This window comes from Aotus nancymaae, unplaced genomic scaffold, assembly GCF_030222135.1.
Source record: "Aotus nancymaae isolate 86718 unplaced genomic scaffold, 86718_ANA_hifiasm-v0.15.2.pri h1tg000062l, whole genome shotgun sequence".
Lineage (NCBI taxonomy): Eukaryota > Metazoa > Chordata > Mammalia > Primates > Aotidae > Aotus > Aotus nancymaae.
The window spans coordinates 9,670,851-9,691,631 of NW_026988476.1; the positions used below are offsets into that span (position 1 = coordinate 9,670,851).

General features: G+C 37.4%; 1 protein-coding gene across 1 annotated transcript in view; it reads right to left on the reverse strand.

Moving 5' to 3' along the window:
• Window positions 1-467: 467 nt before the first annotated feature.
• FBXO33 (F-box protein 33) overlaps window positions 468-20,781 on the reverse strand; it is a 53,516-nt gene continuing 33,202 nt past the window's right edge. The window contains exons 2-4 of the mRNA XM_012469322.3: window positions 8,313-8,423; window positions 7,088-7,773; window positions 468-5,665 (exon numbers count right to left, since the gene is read on the reverse strand). Of these exons, the coding sequence (XP_012324745.1) occupies window positions 5,394-5,665; window positions 7,088-7,773; window positions 8,313-8,423 (1,069 nt within the window). The 3' untranslated portion in view covers window positions 468-5,393. The remainder of the gene's footprint in view (window positions 5,666-7,087; window positions 7,774-8,312; window positions 8,424-20,781) is intronic.

The following is a 20,781-nucleotide window of genomic DNA, read 5'->3' on the forward strand; positions in this document are numbered from 1 at the left end:
TTCGCTAATGCAAAAAAGAATAGAAAGCAATACTCTGTCCTCCTGCCTTGGTCACTGCTATGGTTTGGATGTTTGTGTCTCCTCCAAAATTCAGTTTAATCCCCAATACAACAGAGTTGGGAAATGGGGTCTTATGGGAGAAGTTTAGGTCATGAGGGTTTTACCCTCATGAATGGATTATTGTCCCTATAAAAAGCTTACGAAAGTAGATTAGCTTGATCTCTTCTGCCATGTGAGATTACAGTGTTGCTTTGGAGGATGATGCATTCAAGGTGGCATCTTGGAGGTGTAGACAGATAGGGCCCTCACCTGACACCAAACCTGCTGGTGTTTTTATCTTGGACCTCCCAGCCTCCAGAACTGTGAGAAATCAATTTCTATTCTTGATAAATTACCCAGTTTCAGATCTTCTGTAATAGCACAGAATGGACTAAGAGTTGATTTTAGACTCAGGATTACAAAATAAGTCAGTCCATGAACATTCATTTATTGGTAACTTGAATCAGTAAATTACAAATTATTTTTTAAAACAGGAAATAACCATATAATGAATACCCAGTTACAGATAAAATTACCTTCATGCCCATCCATAGTGATCCTTGTCCTCATGCCTGCCTCATGGGTAAGCACTCTTGTGAAGAGTGTGTGAACGTTTTTTGTTTTTCATTATGAGAGGCTATATATTGAAGGATGCGTTCTGAGCTAAAAGGCAAATAAACTGATAACTGACAATATATAAGCTTAAGGAGGTAAATGAATGACATAAAAGTTCTAATGATCAAGAGTGAATTGCATTTTAAAAATAGATGGTAAACAGGCTGGGTGCAGTAGTTCATGCCTGTAATCCCAGCATTTTGGGAGTCCAAGCTGGGCGGATCACTTGAGGTCAGGAGTTCGAGACTGGCCTGGCCAACATGATGAAACCCAGCTCTACTAAAAAAAAAAAAAATACAAAAATTAGCTGGGCTTGGTGGCATATGCCTGTAGTCCCAGCTACTTTGTAGGCCCAGGAGGTGGAGACTGCAGTGAGCGGAGATTGTGCCACTGCACTCCAGCCTGGGTGACAGAGTGAGACTCTGTCAAAGAAAAAAAAAGATGGTAAGTACTAAATTACTATAGCATTTAGATTCCATTATACATATTTTAAGCAGTCATGTATATAGTTTAAACTGCTAATGTTGATGTCTACTAAGACTATGATCATTTTTGTATGTTAAGGGGTACATGGCTTTTCAAAATTCCTTTAGGATTTTTAGAGGCTAGGAAAACAAGTTGGAAAACATGGCATTAGAGAATACATCTAGAAGTGAAAATGCTGGGTTACAGAACACAGGCAATTTCAACTTTACAAGATACTGTAAATTTGCTTTCCAAAATGGATATACCAATTCAGGTTCCAGCTGTGTTTCTTCTTCCTTGCCAACACATGGTATATCTTGCCCTTTTAAACATCTTTCAGGAAGGAAGGATGATTCAGTATCCTGAAAACTTATTCATGATACATCTTCCGTTTCTTTCCACAACCAGTAGGCCAAATTGGTTAGTATACTGCCACAAGGACAACTAGTGAGTCCTGGGGTGGCTGGGAGTCTGGGTGGGTTGCCTTCTGATGCTTTCAGGCTGTTCCGAGAAGTGAGAGTGGAGCTCTGAAAGTGTGCCCTGGACAGAGAGCAAACTCAGACACTCACTACTCCTGGCTGGAGGAGTCACTGTCCATCACAGACAAGGCGGGGTCTACAAAGCTGTGAAAGAAATATGCTCCAGGTGTCCAAAGAGCAGGTAGGAAGTCCATGTGTGAGGCCCCCAGATGTGGCTAGTTGAATTTGAAAGGGTTGGGAGCTGGAGGTGAGAGGAGGGCTCCCTGTAGCCTCTAATTGCATTCACATAAAGTTGGTGGTGGTTTACTCTTCAGTGGTGTCTCACCTAGCAGTAGGATTATGTAAGGGAGATTACAAATTAGAGCATCATGACTTTTAAATAATTGTAATAAACATCAATTTGAATTTGAAATTAATTCACATTATTTCCCAAAGAAAGAAAAGGAAGTGTTATTAAATTTCTTAGTTTCAACTGCATAAATTATTCATTATCTTTAAAAAAGACCTAAAAATTATTGTCTATTTGTGGGTGTTTCTCATTGGTGACAGTATTAAAACATTTGAATCAAATGTTAATTAAATCAATTAAAATGTGGCAAGATTTTATTTGAAAGTTCCATACAAATTCAATATATTTTCCTCAAATCTTCTACATTTTATTTTTCATCAATTATATAAGTAAAAAAAAGTAATGATTTTTTCTTCTCTAATACCAGTATGCTGTACAATATTTTCTATGTGTGCTATAACATGACAAAGGTTGGGAAACATTGATACAGACAATGTGATATGGTCCCTGGGTATTATTCACATCTGCTGTTACTCCATTAGCACTGTATTATGTTACTGGCTTCATAAGGATCCAATCTGATTCATGCTGTAAGTCCCAAGCAAGTTTCTGCAGCTTTGTGTTCAATTTCTGCAGCTTTGTGTTCAGCTGTAAGCACATTATGCCTCCCAAGCATCACTCCACCAATTCCCCAACTTCTTGATTACTAGGTGGTAGGGGAAATGGAAAGTAATTTTAGATAGATAAGTAAATTTCATATAGTTTAGTAAGCTATGTTTTGAAAATATTTAATAACTTTGTTTAAAGATGATCTCGTGTTATCTGAGTATTGAGCTAACAGCAATGGAAAATTTCAATGAAGGATCAGAGTTGTGCTCGCTTCGGCAGCACATATACTAAAATTGGAAGGATCAGAGTTTTAGCTAGCGAAGTCCAATCCTTCATTTTAGACAGGAGGAAACCAAAGCTGAAAGAGGAGTTTGTGCTTAAGGAGTATTACAGCCAGAGCTTAGACTAGAAGAAAGCAGATGTCGAGCCTCCCAAATTTAGCACTTTACTACAACAACCTTAACTTGCATGCTATTCTTATTAGTAGACTTTCCTTTTTCATACATTTTGGGTATGTCTTAAATATATACTTAAACATGTTGATTCACCCAAAGGAGTTAGATGTGTCCAGAAAGTAAGGAAGTGGTAAGTCTAAGTACAATTCTTTGTGAACACCAGATTATTCCAAGATAAGCTGTGCCTGGAAGAGTCGAAGGAAAATAAGTAAGTAGTTTTGTTTCCTATAAATAAGAGCTGTGAGTCTCAACAACCAAGAATAGAGATTAGAATACCAAAATAAAGCAATATAGGGGTTTATGAAGAATTTAATATTGGAATATCTAAGTATTTTTGCATTTGGTATAGGAATCTTTAAAAGTAAAAGGCTCCTATAGTCTATAAATTAAGCTTTACCATATTGATAATGTATTCTAGGTGCATAATATAGTGAGATTTTGTGCTAAGAAATCCATTGTTTGTTTGCTTTTAAGCTTGTATTTTGTCAAAGTGAATTTTTGTAAAAAAAAAAAAATCCTCCAAATACAGCTAAGTCTTTTTATAATGTTTTCTCAAATTTAAGTAAGTTTTGCTGCACCAGAATACAACAGGACCTAACACATTATTATACACAATATAAGGATTATTGCAGTTTATTTAACACTAAAAGTCATGCTTCATATACAATAAAATATATTACAATGATCATTTTTAATGCTTTATTCATTGAGTAAAAGAATATACATTTAACATAAACCATACAACATCAGTCATCAGGTCAAACATTCAGCTGGTTTCCTTACAGTTTCTGTCAGGAGTTATTTTATCTGATCACATTTATAAGATAAAATCTCACCACATCTGGCATTTACACACACTGTGCCAGTGGATTCACACTACTGATGTACATATAAAATCCGCATGGTATGTGCTCACTGGAGACAAAACAGTGCACACCTGTCAAAAGGTCATTTTAATATAAGATGGTAAAACCATTTGTAAAACACATATAAACTTTTTCCATAAATAGAATCATATCTGGACATCTGTTGCATAAATTTTGTGTTTCCAAAGCTTACAATAGAGCAGCCAGGTCTCAGCACTGCTGGGCACCCACGTTGGCTACTTACTTTATTATTGCAGACTGTCCTTTAACATTAAATGCACAACATTCGTACCACTTAAAACTGGGGTCAGGTGGAAGTCTCACAGAGACCACGTCTGTACCGCGGTTGCCCTGAAACAGTTAATAGGCTTTTAAAGCCTCTCAGATATAACAAGGTTTTAAAACATACTTCATGGAATGTTCTTCATGTATCATAGCAGCTCATACTGTGATAGAATAAGCTTTCAGTTTTTCCTTTCTTTCCTTTACATTCACTATTCACAGTGAAACAGGTGCATGTTTTTTTTTCTTTTTTTTTTTGTTTTGTTTTTTTCAGAGTTCTGAGGTTGCTGACTGAGCCACAGCACAGCTGTGTACCACAGGTCGAAATTCGACCTTAAATATTACAATCTAGCAGTTATCTGGCTGGCCAGAGTGGGCCGGCCCCTGCCAGCATGTGGGCACTTCTTCAGTAAGTCTATTCTTTGGCAGCTGACACGCGTGCTGACAGAGAAAAAACCAGTGACTTGTTGCTAGGGATTTCACGACTAATGTTTTTGCAAGCATGTGTGTTTACAACACTGTATTTTTATTTCCTTTAGGAGGTTTTACTTTAAAATACAGTTTCTTTCTTCCTCTACTATTTGAAATCTGGGCTAAATGAATGTATAATTGATGAATAAAATTATGTTAGATATAGTTAAAAAAATCCAGCAATTTGAGTATTCATGTTTATGTAAATGCTTTTTTTTTAAAAAAAAGATTAAGCAATGTTCTAACCTAGTACTATACAAAATTGAAAATGGTATGATGATATCAACTATTCGATATGTAATGAAAGTTAAAGTCTTGGCTTTTCTATTACAGATAATTCATTTGGGATATTTATCTTCTTCCATTTGAAATCAAAATTACTGAAATGCTATCAGAATGCATGGATGCAGTACATCGCATATAAATCTACCAGGCTATGGATATATATCTATATATGTATAAAAATATTTTGGCTCCTGAGCTCTGAACTCTGACACACAAAGAATAAAAACGTCAAAAAAGCAGAGTAACTCAGTGAAAAATAAAGTTAGCCAGCAACCTCAGACAGTCTTCGGCTGTGTATCTTTAAGGTTTGGTAACAAGTCCATTAACCGTGAAAGCCCTATACATTGTCACTTTGAACTTCTAAACCAATACCCGACTACGTTCTTTGATCAAGAAGTAGAATATACATATATAATTCTATAAAGCTAATATTGATTAAACACAGCACAAAAGGATTAATTCATACTCCTGAAAAAAAAAAAACGTAATAGGACCCTACTTGCATATGTAACCACAGGAATTCTACATTAAAAAAAAGCTAAATGTCTTCACTGAAGCTTTGCATCTCTCTGTAAAAATGACGATTTGGTTCAGTGAAGACACTGAGTGATTCGATGTCCATGACTGCGTGCCAAGGTTGACCCAGGCCCAGGGATACCTGCTCAATAAGGTTATGCACTGGATCTACATCCTGGTCGGCCAGTTCACCTTGGTCAAAATCAATGCTTTCTTCAGTGACTTCGAGCACTTTCAGATCAGAGCCCCGAAGACGAGCAATGGCAATGAGGTTGTGTGCCCAGACGGTGTAACCTGAAAAGTAAAAAAAAGACAACACTGTCATTTCCTTTTCTCTCTGTTAAGTTTGTCTTTTCCTCATTCAAAACTTCTAGAGAAGCTTCAAATTTCTATCTCACCATTTTGGTCTCTTTCCTTTAGAAATATATTGAAATTGGAAAAGGAAACATGATTGTATATCCCAGAAAAAAAAAAAAGGCTAGAAGTTTGATACTATGTTCAACAATGCCACTGTAGGTGGTGAACTGGCAGGTGATCTAATGCTTTGTGATACTACTTCATTCAGTAAAATAGACATTTAAAGTTTAAAGTATATACAAATAAATTTTATAGCTTTGGGTAATGATGTACCATAAGGATAACATTTTTAGTTCATATATACATCTATCAGTTAACATGTTATAAACTGGTATTTTTCATTTGTGAAAAATGATATATAATGCTTCAAAAAGTTAGTTACAAAGTGACACTTTTTAAAGGTAACCTGTTAATTGTCAGTAGCAAATATGTAAATTGTAAAACAGTCATGGGAATTATATGCACCAACTTCAGAATAATAACTACTTTTGGGAAGGAATAAAGGGGAACAAATGGGAGGACCTTTAGCTTAAAGAAGAAAAAGGCTTTATGAAGACTGGCATTAAATTAAGTTTTAAATAACCTGATATTTCTTTACTGCATTGTGTTTACCACTTTCAATACTGATCTAGTCTTCTCTACTAACTCTGATGACTGGCATAAAGCAAAGACTTGAAAAGCAAGACATACATTCCCAAACACAAATGCAGACTAAAAAAAAATAATGAAACAGTGCTAGTAAGAGAGCTAATAACAGAGTTTAAGACGTTCTTGTAGACTCTTTTGTAATTATCTTATAAGTATCTGAAAAGGAAGTAAATTTCTTTTATTTGTCAGAATACCAACTCTCAAAATGAGAACAGGCCACATTAAATGAAAGCATGTCAATGGAACCACCGTTAAAAAAAGTATACAAATTAATACTTTGATACCAAGAATCTAAAAGATGATGAGGTAGTGAGCGTGAAAGAAATACATTCTCTTCCCCCGTGCTATGTTTTTAAGGGGTTGTGTGATTAGAGAAAATATATCACAGATATATATATATATACAGAAAATACATCTACCACAGGTATGTATGTTTTCTTAGCTAAATTAATTTCATTATTTTTTTTGAAATACTGTCATTCACATGATGGACAAAAAAGTAACAGGGAAGCTGGAGCAGAATATTTAGGGTTGAATATCATTTTCCTTTTGTAAGTGCTATATCTTGCAAACTTTAAAAAGCATAAGAATCTGTACATCAGCTTGATACAAGATTTCTTGATACTATAAAGGTCAGTGCTAGCTCTTTACTGGCATAAAATGTTTTTGGTGTAATTCTAGTATCAGATTATAATGAACAAAATTACCTACCATGAATTGCCAGAAGAGAGAGCTTTGTGCACCTCCATGCTAATAAAACCAACGGATCTTCATTTCGGTTGTCACTAAGATCTGGAAAACCAGACGTGTCAATCACATCATTCATTAAAATAAAATGAGTTAGGAACTTGTCATATTGCCTGGATATGAGATCAACAATAGCCCCTGAAACACAAGTAATATAGCTATCAAAATGAATCCTCTCTAGTGGTATACTAGGTTTCAAAATCTTTAACATATCTTCACTCTTGATATCAAAAGCCATTATATAGACCCGAAGGCTGGTGCTCTTTCGTGACAGGGCTTTCCAATGCTCATCATTTGGCATGTTGTCTAGAGACTTGTGCATTACGGAAACATTGTGAACCAGAAGAGACAGTCGCTGCAAAGGCACATGGTTGCTATCAGTTAAGACTCTTGCCATCTCAGCTGTAAAGTCACAAAAATCCAAGGCAAGTGAGTGCAGATTGACAAATCGCTCCAGTTCAACTGCAGTAATAAGAGTGCTGTTACCAGGAATATTATTGTCCAGTAAACTCAGGTGCTCCATGGTGTTGGCAACAGCATTAGAGAGAGATGACAGTGATGTTGGGGTTACTATTTCCAGCATAAACCCACAGGACAGCCATTTCATTTGCCTACTATTACTCAGGATTTCTTCAAACAGTTGCTGAATTCTACAAGGAAAACACATGCCATTAACAGTGATCCCATTAACATTTAATTCTAATCTTTTAACACTGACTTTTGAAAACAGGCAATGAAAAGCATGCAATTTTGAGATCTGTTTTTTCTCATTAGCTAAGTTCTATTCAACCCACAGTAAACATCATTAAAACTCACATTAAAATATAATGAATAAGGTATATTAAACATATAGATCTATTAAACACATACAAATATGTTCCTCATCCAAGCAAAGCACCACTTAAACATTTAGTAGAAAAGTAGGATGACATATAATTTATGTTATAGCAAAGGCAAGCAGAGAAATAATTTTAAATAGCAATAATTATCCACTAAGTTCTTTGATTTGTCTTAATGATTTATGAGATGGAATGGCATATGCTGATCACTGTATTTCTGTTAAAACATTTCCAGGACCTATGTTCCTTTCAGAAAAAAAATCATTACTCTTCTGTTTCTATCTTATAATTTCTTAGAAGAAACAAATTGTTATTAGTATAATCTCCTTTCCACTAACCATATAACTTACTGTTTAATTTTTTTGCCATCAGGGTCCACCTTGCTGAGGTATGTATTTGACAAACTTCCTTGCTGTTGTAGAATGCTTATGTCTCCAAAAAGACTAAACTTCTGAAGGTTTCTACAAAAAAAATCATTTAAAATTATTTTCTAAATAATTTATACATAAAATATAAATATAAAAAATAAGAATATGCAAAAGGGATATTCTAACAAGGTTTCTATTTTACAACTCAGAATCCAGTTAAATACTTGCAGACTGATTTATACATACATTCAGATTTCTTTATACATACAAAACAACATGATACAGAAGTGGCATAAGCTTTAAATAACAAGGACTGGGGTATAAAGATGGTTCAGAAACTCCATATTATAATGACTATGGAAAAATCTCTTAATGTGCCTGAGACTCAATTCTTCATCGGTAATAACAATACTTACCTTATAGGGTTTAGGTATAAATAACACAATGACTTATGACAAACTGTATAAACTCTAAATTTTACAGAGATGTTAATTACCATATAAACATTTCTCAAACCAGTTAATTTAGTCAACATGTTAGATGCTCCTTGGTAGGTCACTGCCCTGAAGATATCTACTCAGTAAGAAATATCATTCCTTAACTAAAATCTAAAGAGAACCTCTTCCAGATTTATGATGAAACCATACAGGTTATCAAGAAGGGAAGTAGAAAACTTTGTAGGGTCAGGTGCAGTGGTTCACGCCTGTGGTCCCGGCACCTTTGAAGACTGAGGTGGGTGGATTGTTTGAGGCCAGGAGTTCGAGGCCAGGAGTTCAAGGCCAGCTTCGCCAACATGGTGAGAACTTCTCTACTGAAAATACAAAAATTGGCTGTGTGTGGTGGTACACGCCTGTAATCCCAGCTGCTCGGGATGCTGAGGCATGATTATTGCTTAAACTGGGAGGGGGTTGCAGTAAGCCAACATTGTGCCACTGCACTCCAGCCTGCGTGACAGAGCAAGACTCTACCTCAAAAAAAAAAAAATAAATAAATAAAAATATTTTGGTTTTAGATAATTTTAGTTATAAAACATATAGGTTCCTAATAGTAAAATTCTAAATAAAATAGGAGAAAAACTGGATAAAGATAAAACCCCAAATCCAATAAGAACTAGAGATTCCATTTATAACACAAAATTAGGGATAACTTTAATACTTTAATAAAAAATGTACTATCTACAACTGTGATACAAGATTTAAATAAATGAAAAATGCCATTTATTTATTTATTTATTTTTTTGGAGACAGTGTCTCACTCTGTTGCTCAGGTTGGAGTGCAGTGTTATGATCACGGCTCACTGCAGCCTCATCCTCCTGGGCTTAAGCAATCCTCCCTGCTCAGCCTCCTGAGTAGCTGGGACCACAGGCATGTACCACCATATGTGGATAATTTTAAATATTTTGTAGAGATAAGGTCTTGATATGTTGCCCAGGCTGGGCTTGAACTTTGGGCTCAAGCAATCCTCCCTCAGTGGGCTCTCAAAGTGCTGAGATTACAGGTATGAGCCACCATGTCTGGCCTGAAAAATACAATTTCTTGATGGTATGTCACATTTTCTCAAGTTAATCACCTTAATTTCACTGAAAAGCCCAATCGTTCTAAAATTTAGCTTGAGGAATAATCATTAATTCATTTATTCATTTAACCAACAATTCCCTAAGGGTCTACTAAGTGCCAGGAACTGTGCTATATATTATAGACACAATAGTGATTCAGTGCTGTGAAGGATAAGTACATGGTGCTACATATCATGGGCATATTTGACACTGTGTAAGTCAGAGAAGGCGTCTCTAAATTGATTAAAATGGATTTTAAGAATAAGTGGAAGTTAACTAGGAGAAGGAAGGTAGGGAGACAGTGTTACAGGGAAAAGGGAAAAGGAAAAGCATTTGCGGCACTTGAAGAGACCAAAGGGAGCTGAAAAGAATCCAGAGTGACTGGAGTACAGAGAGAGTGAGTAAACATGAAATGATGATGTAGAGGTAGACAGGGTTCTATGTCAAAGTAAAAATTTTGTAAGCTGCTCAACAATCATTTTAAGAAAAGAATAAAATGATTAAATTTTATTAGAAAATGTTACTGCAGTATTAGAACAGTGTGGAAGGGAGGCAGAGCCAAAGTAGAGAGATGAGTTAAGAAAGTATTTTAGTAATAGAGATGGGAGATACTGGCATTTTGAATTTGATTTTTGGTGGTAAAGGTGGAGAAAATGGACAGCCTAAAGCTACATATAAGAGGTAAAATGGACTTAGGTGCTAGATTAGCTATAGGGGGCTGAGGGGAGAGTAGGCAAGAATAACTCCTAAATTTTCTGGGTTGTGGAAATATGGTACAGCTTCTTTCTTACTGGGATAGGGAAAATGAAAATCAGGAAAATTTTTGGGGGTGTGTGTGGAGGCATGGTGGTGGAGTAGATAATGAGCACTATTTTGCACATGTTGAACTTGAGGTGCCTTTAAGATAGTCAAGTCTTTCTAAACCTAGAATAGCAATAAATTATAAAGTGATAAATTTTTGACTATATAAAAATGAAAAACTTGACATCCAACAGCATACCACACTAAAAAGGGCAAACCAACATTGCTAGAAAAATGTGTAACAAATGCTTACAGTTAAAAAAAAATTAATATATAAGATCATCCCACGTAAGTTGAGAGGAAAAACATGAAGAATCCAAGTAGTCAATGTGAAAAGGTTATAAAACATCTAATGTAGAACATGTCAAGGAAAACATCAGAGGGATTACTAATGGAAATAATCTAAGTTTTCTTGACCTTTAAAAAGTTTTAGTCACTCTAGTAAATCTAATCAACTTTACATGTGATTCTAAAATGTATTTTAAAAAACATTTCGAAGACAGATATCAAACAAAAAACCACATTTTTTTTCCATTACAGAAAGGACTTAAAACTGTTCTTGTGAAAATGGCTTTCATATTGGACTCCAAAGAACATATTACTAATATATATAACTATGTCTGCTTTTAAGGTATTTTCCCTTTTATCCTTTTTTTTTTTTTTTTTTTTTTTTGGAGACGGAGTCTTGCTCAGTCGCCCATGCTGGAGTGCAATGGCGCGATCTCGGCTCACTGCAATCTCTACCTCCTGAGTTCAAGCAGTTCTCTGCCTCAGCCTCCCAAGTAGCTGAGATCACAGGCGCCTGCCACCACACCCAGCTAATTTTTGTGTTTTTAGTACAGACGGGGTTTCACCATCTTGGCCAGGCTGGTGTTGAACTCATCACCTCGTGATCCACCCACCTCAGCCTCCCAAAGTGCTGGGATTACAGGCGTGAGCCACCACACCCAGCTTATCCTTTCCTTATTCTAAAGTTGTTACCATATCCATGAATTATAAAGAGGTTAATTTGTTTCTTAAAAAGAAAAAATTTAAAGACTTCTAAAAGAATGAATAATTGGCTTTGGAGAATATAAAGTTTTATATAAAATAGAAAAATATATCACACTCAATTTTTAATAATATTCAGAGAGGGGAGAGTCATACTCATTATTTTTCTCTTTTCAACTCAATTTCTATTCATTGCAATCACCTATCCATAGCATTGTCTGCTGGTATTAAAATACATATGTAAGAGACTTTTACTTCCTCTACAAAGAATTAAACAGTCAAACTGCCTTCCCACTGCAAACAACTATAAAACTAGAAAAAACATAAAATAATTGTTTTCAGACGCTAGACAATAAGCAATATAGACTGTGATTCTGAAAGATGGGGAAAAAATAAGGTGTGCACTATAATTGCCTCAGATTATGGCCTGGAGAGAGTTTTCAGGTTACAACATAGCCTGGTAGTCTTTGGGGAGTTGGCAGGCTAGAATTTTAGGGCAGTGTACCAGAAACAAAGAAACTGTACAGAGAGAGCTTCACAGATTTGCAAAGACTTGATTGGCTGAGTAATGATCTGTACACGTGTGGGGCAAAACTACAACTGAAGAGAGTACCACTGGAAAGCAGTGGAGTCCACACAGTGGTAAGGAAACATGGCTCACAACTAGGAGAAAAATCCATCAACAGAAATATACTCAGAAATGGCAAATGAAGGACTTAGGGCAAGAACTTAAATCAGCTATTAAAACTATACTCTATAAAACTATTCATCAATAAATATGGATTAGAAAGGAAGAAGCAGAAGTATCCTTATTTGCTAATTACATGATCATTTATACAAAAATTCTAAAAATCTAAAAAAACCTCTGAGTTTAGTAAGGTTAGTGAGTTTAGTAAGGTCACAGAATACAAGGTCAATCAATATATAAAAATCAATTGTAGGCTGGATGTGGTGGTAAACGCCTGTAATCCCAGCACTTTGGGAGGCCCAGGTGGGTAGATCATGAGTTTAAGAGATTGAGACCATCTGGCCAACATGGTGAAATCTAAGTAGTTAATATGAAAAGGTTATAAAACAGCTAATGTAGAACATATCAAGGAAAACATCAGAGGGGTTACTAATGGAAATAATCTAATTTCCATCTCTACTAAAAATAGAAAAATTAGCTGGGTGTGGTGGCAAGTGCCTGCAGTCCCAGCTACTTGAGAGGTGAGGCAGGAGAATGGCTTGAACCTGGGAGGTGGACATTGCAGTGAGCCAAGATCGTGCCACTGCATTCCAGCCTGGCGACAGAGTGAAATTCCATGTCAACAACAACAACAGCAACAACAAAAACTGTGTTTCTGTATGCTAGCAATGAACACCTGGAAATTAAAATTGAAAAAAGAACGATTTATAGTAGTATCAAAAATACAAAATATTTAGAAATAAACTGAACAAAAGTATAGGTCCTATACAATGAAAATTATAAAACACGGTTGAAATAAAATCAAACAAGATCTAAGTAAACGGAATGCCATGTCTGTTGGTTGGAAGATTCAATACTGTTAACATGTCAAATCTCCCCAAATTAATCAACAGACTGAACACAATCCTAATAAAAACCCAGCAGCTCATTTATAAAATTTATAAGAAAAAGCAAATAAACCAGCATAGCAAAACAATTTAGAAAAGAACAAAGTTAGATTACTTACACTATGTGATGTCTAAACTTATAAAGCCACAGACTGAAGACAGGGTAGCATTACTGGCTTAAACACAGATAAACAGATTACTGTAACAGAATTCAGAAACAGAATCATGCCTATATGGTCTTTGTGTCCACATCACGTCTAAAATATGAGAAATAAAATGAAAATTCACATTTTTGACAAAGGTGGAAAGTCAATTCCACAGAAAAAGAATAGTTTTAAAAAAAGAGTTGGGGCGATTGGATCCTCAGCCCATACCATATAGAAAAACGAAAATCGATTATCCACCTAACGTAAGAGCTGAAAGTAAAATATAATACTACTAAAGAAAATACAGTAGGGAGAGAGATCCAAGATAGCCGGTTAGGAGCAGCTCAGGATTCCAGGTCCGAGTGAAAGCACAGAGGGTGAGTGGACGCCACATTTCCAGATGGATTTTTACTGCCCACAGACCAGGAGATTCCCAGGTGGAGGAGCCCCACGGGTCGCCAGGGCAGCTGTGTTGGCCGGTGCGGCTGTTTTGCCTGTGCCCTGGTGCAGCAGATCCCAGTGCAGAGTAAATGAGACTGTATCCCCTCTTAGCCAGCAAGGAGAGCCGAAACAGGGAGCCAGGCCAGGAGATTCCTGGGCAAAAAAGCGCCACGAATCTCAGAGCCGTGGTTTCAGCCGGCGCAGTGGGTTGCCACATGGGAAATCACATAGATCTCGGCGCCTATTCAACAGGCGGCCAGGTCACCTGGTAGAGAGCTGACCGTTCAACTAAAAAACATAAGGCTCCGAGGCAGGGAGCCAGGTGATCAGGCCCGGCTGGTCCCACCCCCACAAAAACAAAAACAAAAACAAAAACAAAAAAACAGCAATTGGAAACGCTCTGGGTTGAGACTTTCACAGCAAGCACAGCTGAACCCGGGATGGTCCAGCTCTGTGGGGGAGGGGCGTCCGCCATCACGGAGGCACTCTACCACTACAGAGACAGTCCGCCATTCCTGGGGCAGCCTGCTGTTGCCGAGGCAACCTGCCATTACAGAGAGAGTCCGTCATTACAGAGGTGGGCGACCATTCCTGAGGCAGTTCTAACTACACCCATATAAACAGGACTGCAGGGAAGTTCACACGGCAGCTGGGCGGAGCCCACAGCAGCTCAGCGACGCCTCTGCAGGCTGAGAGTGACTAGGCTGCCTCCTTATGGGCAGGGCAGCCCTGAAGAAAAAAAAAAACAGGCAGCAGCACAGCGGAAACTCATAAAGCCTTAACTCCCCAGGAGAGAACACCTGGGAAAAAAAAGAGGTTTATGAGTTCTGCTGCTGCAGACTTAAACTTACCTGCGGAGCAGCTCTGAATGAACAACGGGGCTCACAGCTCAGCACCTGAGCTAATATAAAGGACTGTTTCCTCAAGCAGCTCCCGACCCCCGTATATCCAAAGAGTCACCTCATAAAGGAGAGCTCAGACTGACATTTGGCAGGTATCCTTCTGGGACAAAGCAGAATAATAAACTGGTAGCAACCTTTACTGTTCGGCAGCTGCTGCAAGTGATCCCCAGGCAAGCAGGGCCTGGAGTGGACCTCAGCAGTCCTACAGTAGAGAGGCCAGACAGTTAAAAGGAAAACTAAGAAACAGAAATAACTTCATCATCAACAAACAGGACAGCCACTCAGAGACCCAATCAGAAAGTCAACAACTACAAAGTCGACAGGTGGATAAATCCACAAAGATGGGAAGAAACCAGTGCAAAAAGGATGAAAAGACCCGAAACCAGAACACCTCTCCTCCTACAAGGGAGCACAACTCCTCACCAGCAAGGGAACAAGACTGGATGGAGAATGAGTGTGATGAAATGACAGAATCAGCCATCAGAAAGTGGGTAATAAGAAACTTCCGTGAGCTAAAAGAACATGTTCTAACCCAATGCAAAGAAACTAAGAACCTTGAAAAAAGATTTGATGAAATTGCTAACGAGAATGGACAACTTAGAGAGGAATGTAAGTGAATTGATGGAGCTGAAAAACACAACACGAGAACTTCGCGAAGCATGCACAAGTTTCAACAGCCAAATTGACCAAGCAGAAGAAAGGATATCAGAGGTCGAAGATCAACTCAATGAAATAAAATGACAAGGCAAGATTAGAGAAAACAGGGTAAAAAGGAATGAACAAAGTCAACAAGAAATATGGGACTATGTGAAAAGACCTAATCTACATTTGATAGGTGTACCTGAATGTGACAAAGAGGATGAATCCAAGCTGGAAAATACTCTTCAGGATATTATCCAGGAAAACTTCCCCAACCTAGCAAGGCAGGCCAATATTCGAGTCCAGGAAATACAGAGAATACCACAAAGATATTCCTCAAGAAAAGCAACCCCAAGGCACATAATCATCAGATTCACCAGGGTTGAAATGAAGAAGAAAATGCTAAGGGCAGCCAGAGAGAAAGGTCGGGTTACCCACAAAAGGAAGCCCATCAGACTCACAGCAGATCTCTCAGCAGAAACCCTGCAAGCCAGAAGAGAGTGGGGGGCGATATTCAACATCCTTAAAGAAAAGAACTTTCAACCCAGAATTTCATATCCAGCCAAACTAAGCTTCATAAGTGAAGGAAAAATAAAATCCTTTGTGAACAAGCAAGTACTCAGAGATTTCATCACCACCAGACCTGCTTTACAAGAGCTCCTGAAAGAGGCACTACACATAGAAAAGAACAACCAGTACCAGCCACTCCAAAAACATACCAAATGGTAAAGAGCATCAACACAATGAAGAATTTGCATCAACCAATGGGCAAAACAGCCGGCTAGCATCAAAATGGCAGTATCAAATTCACACATAACAATATTAACCCTAAATGTAAATGGACTAAATGCCCCAATCAAAAGACACAGACTGGCAAATTGGATAAAAAGCCAAAACCCATCAGTGTGCTGTATCCAGGAAACCTGTCTCACATGCAAGGATACACAAAGGCTCAAAATAAAGGGATGGAGGAAGATTGACCAAGCAAATGGAGAGCAAAAAGAAGCAAGAGTTGCAATTCTCATCTCTGATAAAATAGACTTTAAAGCAACAAAGATCAAAAGAGACAAAGACATTACATAATGGTAAAAGGATCAATGCAACAAGAAGAGCTAACGATCCTAAATATATATGCACCTAATACAGCAGCACCCAGACACATAAGGCAAGTTTTTAAAGACTTACAAAGAGACTTAGACTCCCACACAATAATAGTGGGAGACTTTAACACACCATTGTCAATATTAGACAGATCAACCAGACAGACAATTAACAAGGATATCCAGGACTTGAACTCAGACCTGAGCCAAGCAAACCTAATAGATATTTACAGAACTATCCACCCCAAATCCACAGAATATACATTCTTCTCAGCACCACATCACACCTACTCTAAAATTGACCACATAATTGGAAGTAAATCACTCCTCAGCAAATGCAAAAGAACGAAAACCATAACAAACAGTCTCTCAGACCACAGTGCAATCAAGTTAGAACTCAGAATTCAGAAACCAACCCAGAACCGCACAGCTTCATGGAAACTGAACAACTTTCTCTTGAATGTTGACTGGATAAACAATGAAATGAAGGCAGAAATAAAGATGTTCTTCGAAACCAACGAGAATGAAGACACCACATACCAGAATCTCTGGGACACATTTAAAGCAGTCTCTAGAGGAAAATATATAGCAATAAGTGCCCATGTGAGAAGCAAAGAGAGAACTAAAATTGACACCCTATCATCAAAATTGAAAGAGCTAGAGGAGCAAGATCAAAAAAACTCAAAACCTAGCAGAAGACAAGAAATAACTAAGATCAGAGCAGAACTGAAGGAGATAGAGACACGAAAAACCCTTCAAAAAAAATCAATAAATCCAGGAGCTGGTTTTTTGAAAAGATCAACAAAATAGACAGACCACTGGCCAGATTAATAAAAAAGAAAAGAGAGAATAACCAAATAGATGCAATAAAAAATGATAAAGGGGATATCACCACAGATTCCAGAGAAATTCAAACCACCATCAGAGATTATTACAAACAACTCTATGCCCATAAACTAGAAAACCTGGAAGAAATGGATAAATTCCTGGACACTTGCTTCCTCCCATGCCTAAACCAGGAAGAAATTGAAACCCTGAATAGACCAATAACAAGGTCTGACGTCGAGGCAGCAATTAAGAGCCTACCACCCAAAAAAAGTCCAGGTCCAGATGGGTTCACAGCTGAATTCTACCAGATATACAAAGAGGAACTGGGACCATTCCTTCTGAAACTATTCCAAATAATCCAAAAAGAGGGAATCCTTCCCCAAATCATTTTATGAGACCAACATCATCTTGATACCAAAACCCGGCAGAGACTCAACAAGAATAGAAAACTACAGGCCAATATCCATGATGAACATAGATGCAAAAATCTTCAATAAAATACTGGCAAGCCGATTGCAACAGCACATCAAAAAACTTATCCATCATGATCAAGTAGGATTCATCCTGGGGATGCAAGGCTGGTTCAACATACGCAAGTCTATAAATGTAATTCACCACATAAACAGAACCAAAGACAAAAACCACATAATTATCTCAATTGATGCAGAGAAGGCCTTTGACAAAATTCAACAGCCCTTTATGCTAAAAACCTTCAATAAACTAGGTATTGACAGAACGTATCTCAAAATAATAAAAGCTATTTATGACAAACCAACAGCCAATATCATACTGAATGGGCAAAAACTGGAAGCATTCCCTTTGAAATCTGGCACTAGACAAGGATGCCCTCTGTCACCACTCCTATTCAATATAGTACTGGAAGTTCTATCCAGAGCAATCAGGCAAGAAAAAGAAATAAAAGGCATTCAATTAGGAAAGGAAGAAGTCAAATTGTCTCTATTTGCAGATGACATGATTGTATATCTAGAAGACCCCATCGTCTCATCCCAAAATCTCCTGAAACTGATAAGCAACTTCAGCAAAGTCTCAGCATACAAAATCAATGTGCAAAAATCACAAGGATTCCTATACGCCAATAACAGACTTAAAGAGAGACAAATCAAGAGTGAACTTCCATTCACAATTGCTACAAAGAGAATAAAATACCTAGGAATACAACTAACAAAGGATGTAAACGACCTCTTCAAGGAGAACTACAAACCACTGCTCAATGAAATAAGAGAGGACACAAACAGATGGAGAAACATTCCATGCTCATGGTTAGGAATAATCAATATGGTGAAAATGGCCCTACTGCCCAATGTAATTTATAGATTCAATGCTATCCCCATCAAGCTGCCTATGACCTTCTTCCACCACCTTAAACTTCATATAGAACCAAAAGAGAGCCCGCATAGCCAAGGCAATCCTAAGCAAAAAGAACAAAGCTGGAAGCATCAAGCTACCTGACTTCAAACTATACTACAAGGCTACAGTAATCAAAACAGCATGGTACTGGTACCAAAACAGAGATACAGACCAATGGAACAGAACAGAGGCCTCAAAGGCAACACCCCACATCTACAACCATCTGATCTTTGACAAAGCTGATGAAAACAAGCAATGGGGAAATTATTCCCTGTTTCATAAATGGTGTTGAGAAAACTGGCTAGCAGTGTGCAGAAAGCAGAAACTGGACCCCTCCCTGACACCCTACACTAAAATTAACTCCAGATGGATTAAATACTTAAACATAAGACCTAACACCATAAAAACCCTAGAAGAAAATCTAGGCAAAACCATTCAGGACATAGGCATAGGCAAGGACTTCATGACTAAAATACCAAAAACATTGGCAACAAAAGCCAACATAGACAAATGGGACCTAATCAAACGCCAAAGCTTCTGTGTAGCAAAAGAAAGAATCATTAGAGTGAACCGGCAACCAACAGAATGGGAAAAAATTTTTGCAATCTACCCATCTGACGAAGGGCTAATATCCAGAATCTACAAAGAACTAAAACAGATTTATAAGAAAAAAACAAACCCATTCAAAAGTAGGCGAAGGATATGAACAGACATTTTACAAAAGAAGATATATATGAGGCCAACAAACATGAAAAAAATGCTCATCATCACTGGTCATTAGAGAAATGCAAATCAAAACTACATTGAGATACCATCTCACGCCAGTTAGAATGGCGATCATTAAAACATATGGAGACAACAGATGCTGGAGAGGATTTGGAGAAACAGGAACACCTTTAAACTCTTGGGAGTGTAAATTAGTTTAAACATTGTGGAAAATAGTGTGGCAATTCATCAAGGACCTAGAAATAGAAATTTCATTTGACCCAGCAATCCCATTACTGGGTACATATCCAAAGGATTATAAATCATTCTATCATAAGGATACATGCACACGAATGTTCACTGCAGCACTGTTTACAATAGCAAAGACTTGGAACCAACCCAAATGCCCATCGATGATAGACTGGACAGAGAAAATGTGGCACATATACACCATGGAATACTATGCAGCTATATAAATCGATGAGTGTGTGTCCTTTCTAGGGATATGGTTGAACCTGGAAACCATAATTCTCAGCAAACTGACACAATAGAAAATCAAACGCCGCATGTTCTCACTCATAGGCGGGTGTTGAACAATGAGAACACATGGACACAGGGAGGGGAGCACTACACTCTGGGGTCTGTGGGGGGGAACTAGGGGAGGGACAGCACGGGGTGGGGAGTTGAGGAGGGAGAAATGGGGAGAAATACCAGATATAGGTGATGCGGAGGAAGGCAGCAAACCACATTGCCATGTATTTACCTATGTAACAATCTTATGTTCTTCACATATACCCCAAAACTTAAAATACAATAAAATATATATTAAAAAAATAAAATTAATATCACCTGTTTCTTTTTGCATCCTCAATATCACTACTAGAAAATTTAGTATTACATAGTTGACCCGTATTATATTTTTAATGGCCAGTGCTGCTCTTAAGAATACTGCAATGTACCTATGCCAGTTTTTGGTTAGCTTTACTTAAAAACATACTGTCATTGACAGAAATGTAATTCAAGGCATATAGTTAATATCACTGCTCTTATGATTAATATAGTTAGCAGAAAGCCTATACCATTTTCATCCTTTCTGGCTATAAATGTAACAATCTAAATTCTAAGGCGAGTGACTAGTTTTTCACTATGAAACAGCAGGAGTTGAGAAGATGTTGTTTATATAATTAAAAAAAGCCCTACAACAAAAACCACATCTTGATTATCCTGCCGTGTGTTGCAGATATTAGCAAGTACATACAGAGAAACATACTCTTTCTACCATACCTCCCGTTAACTCAAATACAACCCACCTCCAAGAATTTTTAAAAATCCCCAAGCTCACAAAGATAACCATCCTTCATAAATATAGCCAATGATCTCACGTTTCTTCACCTATGATG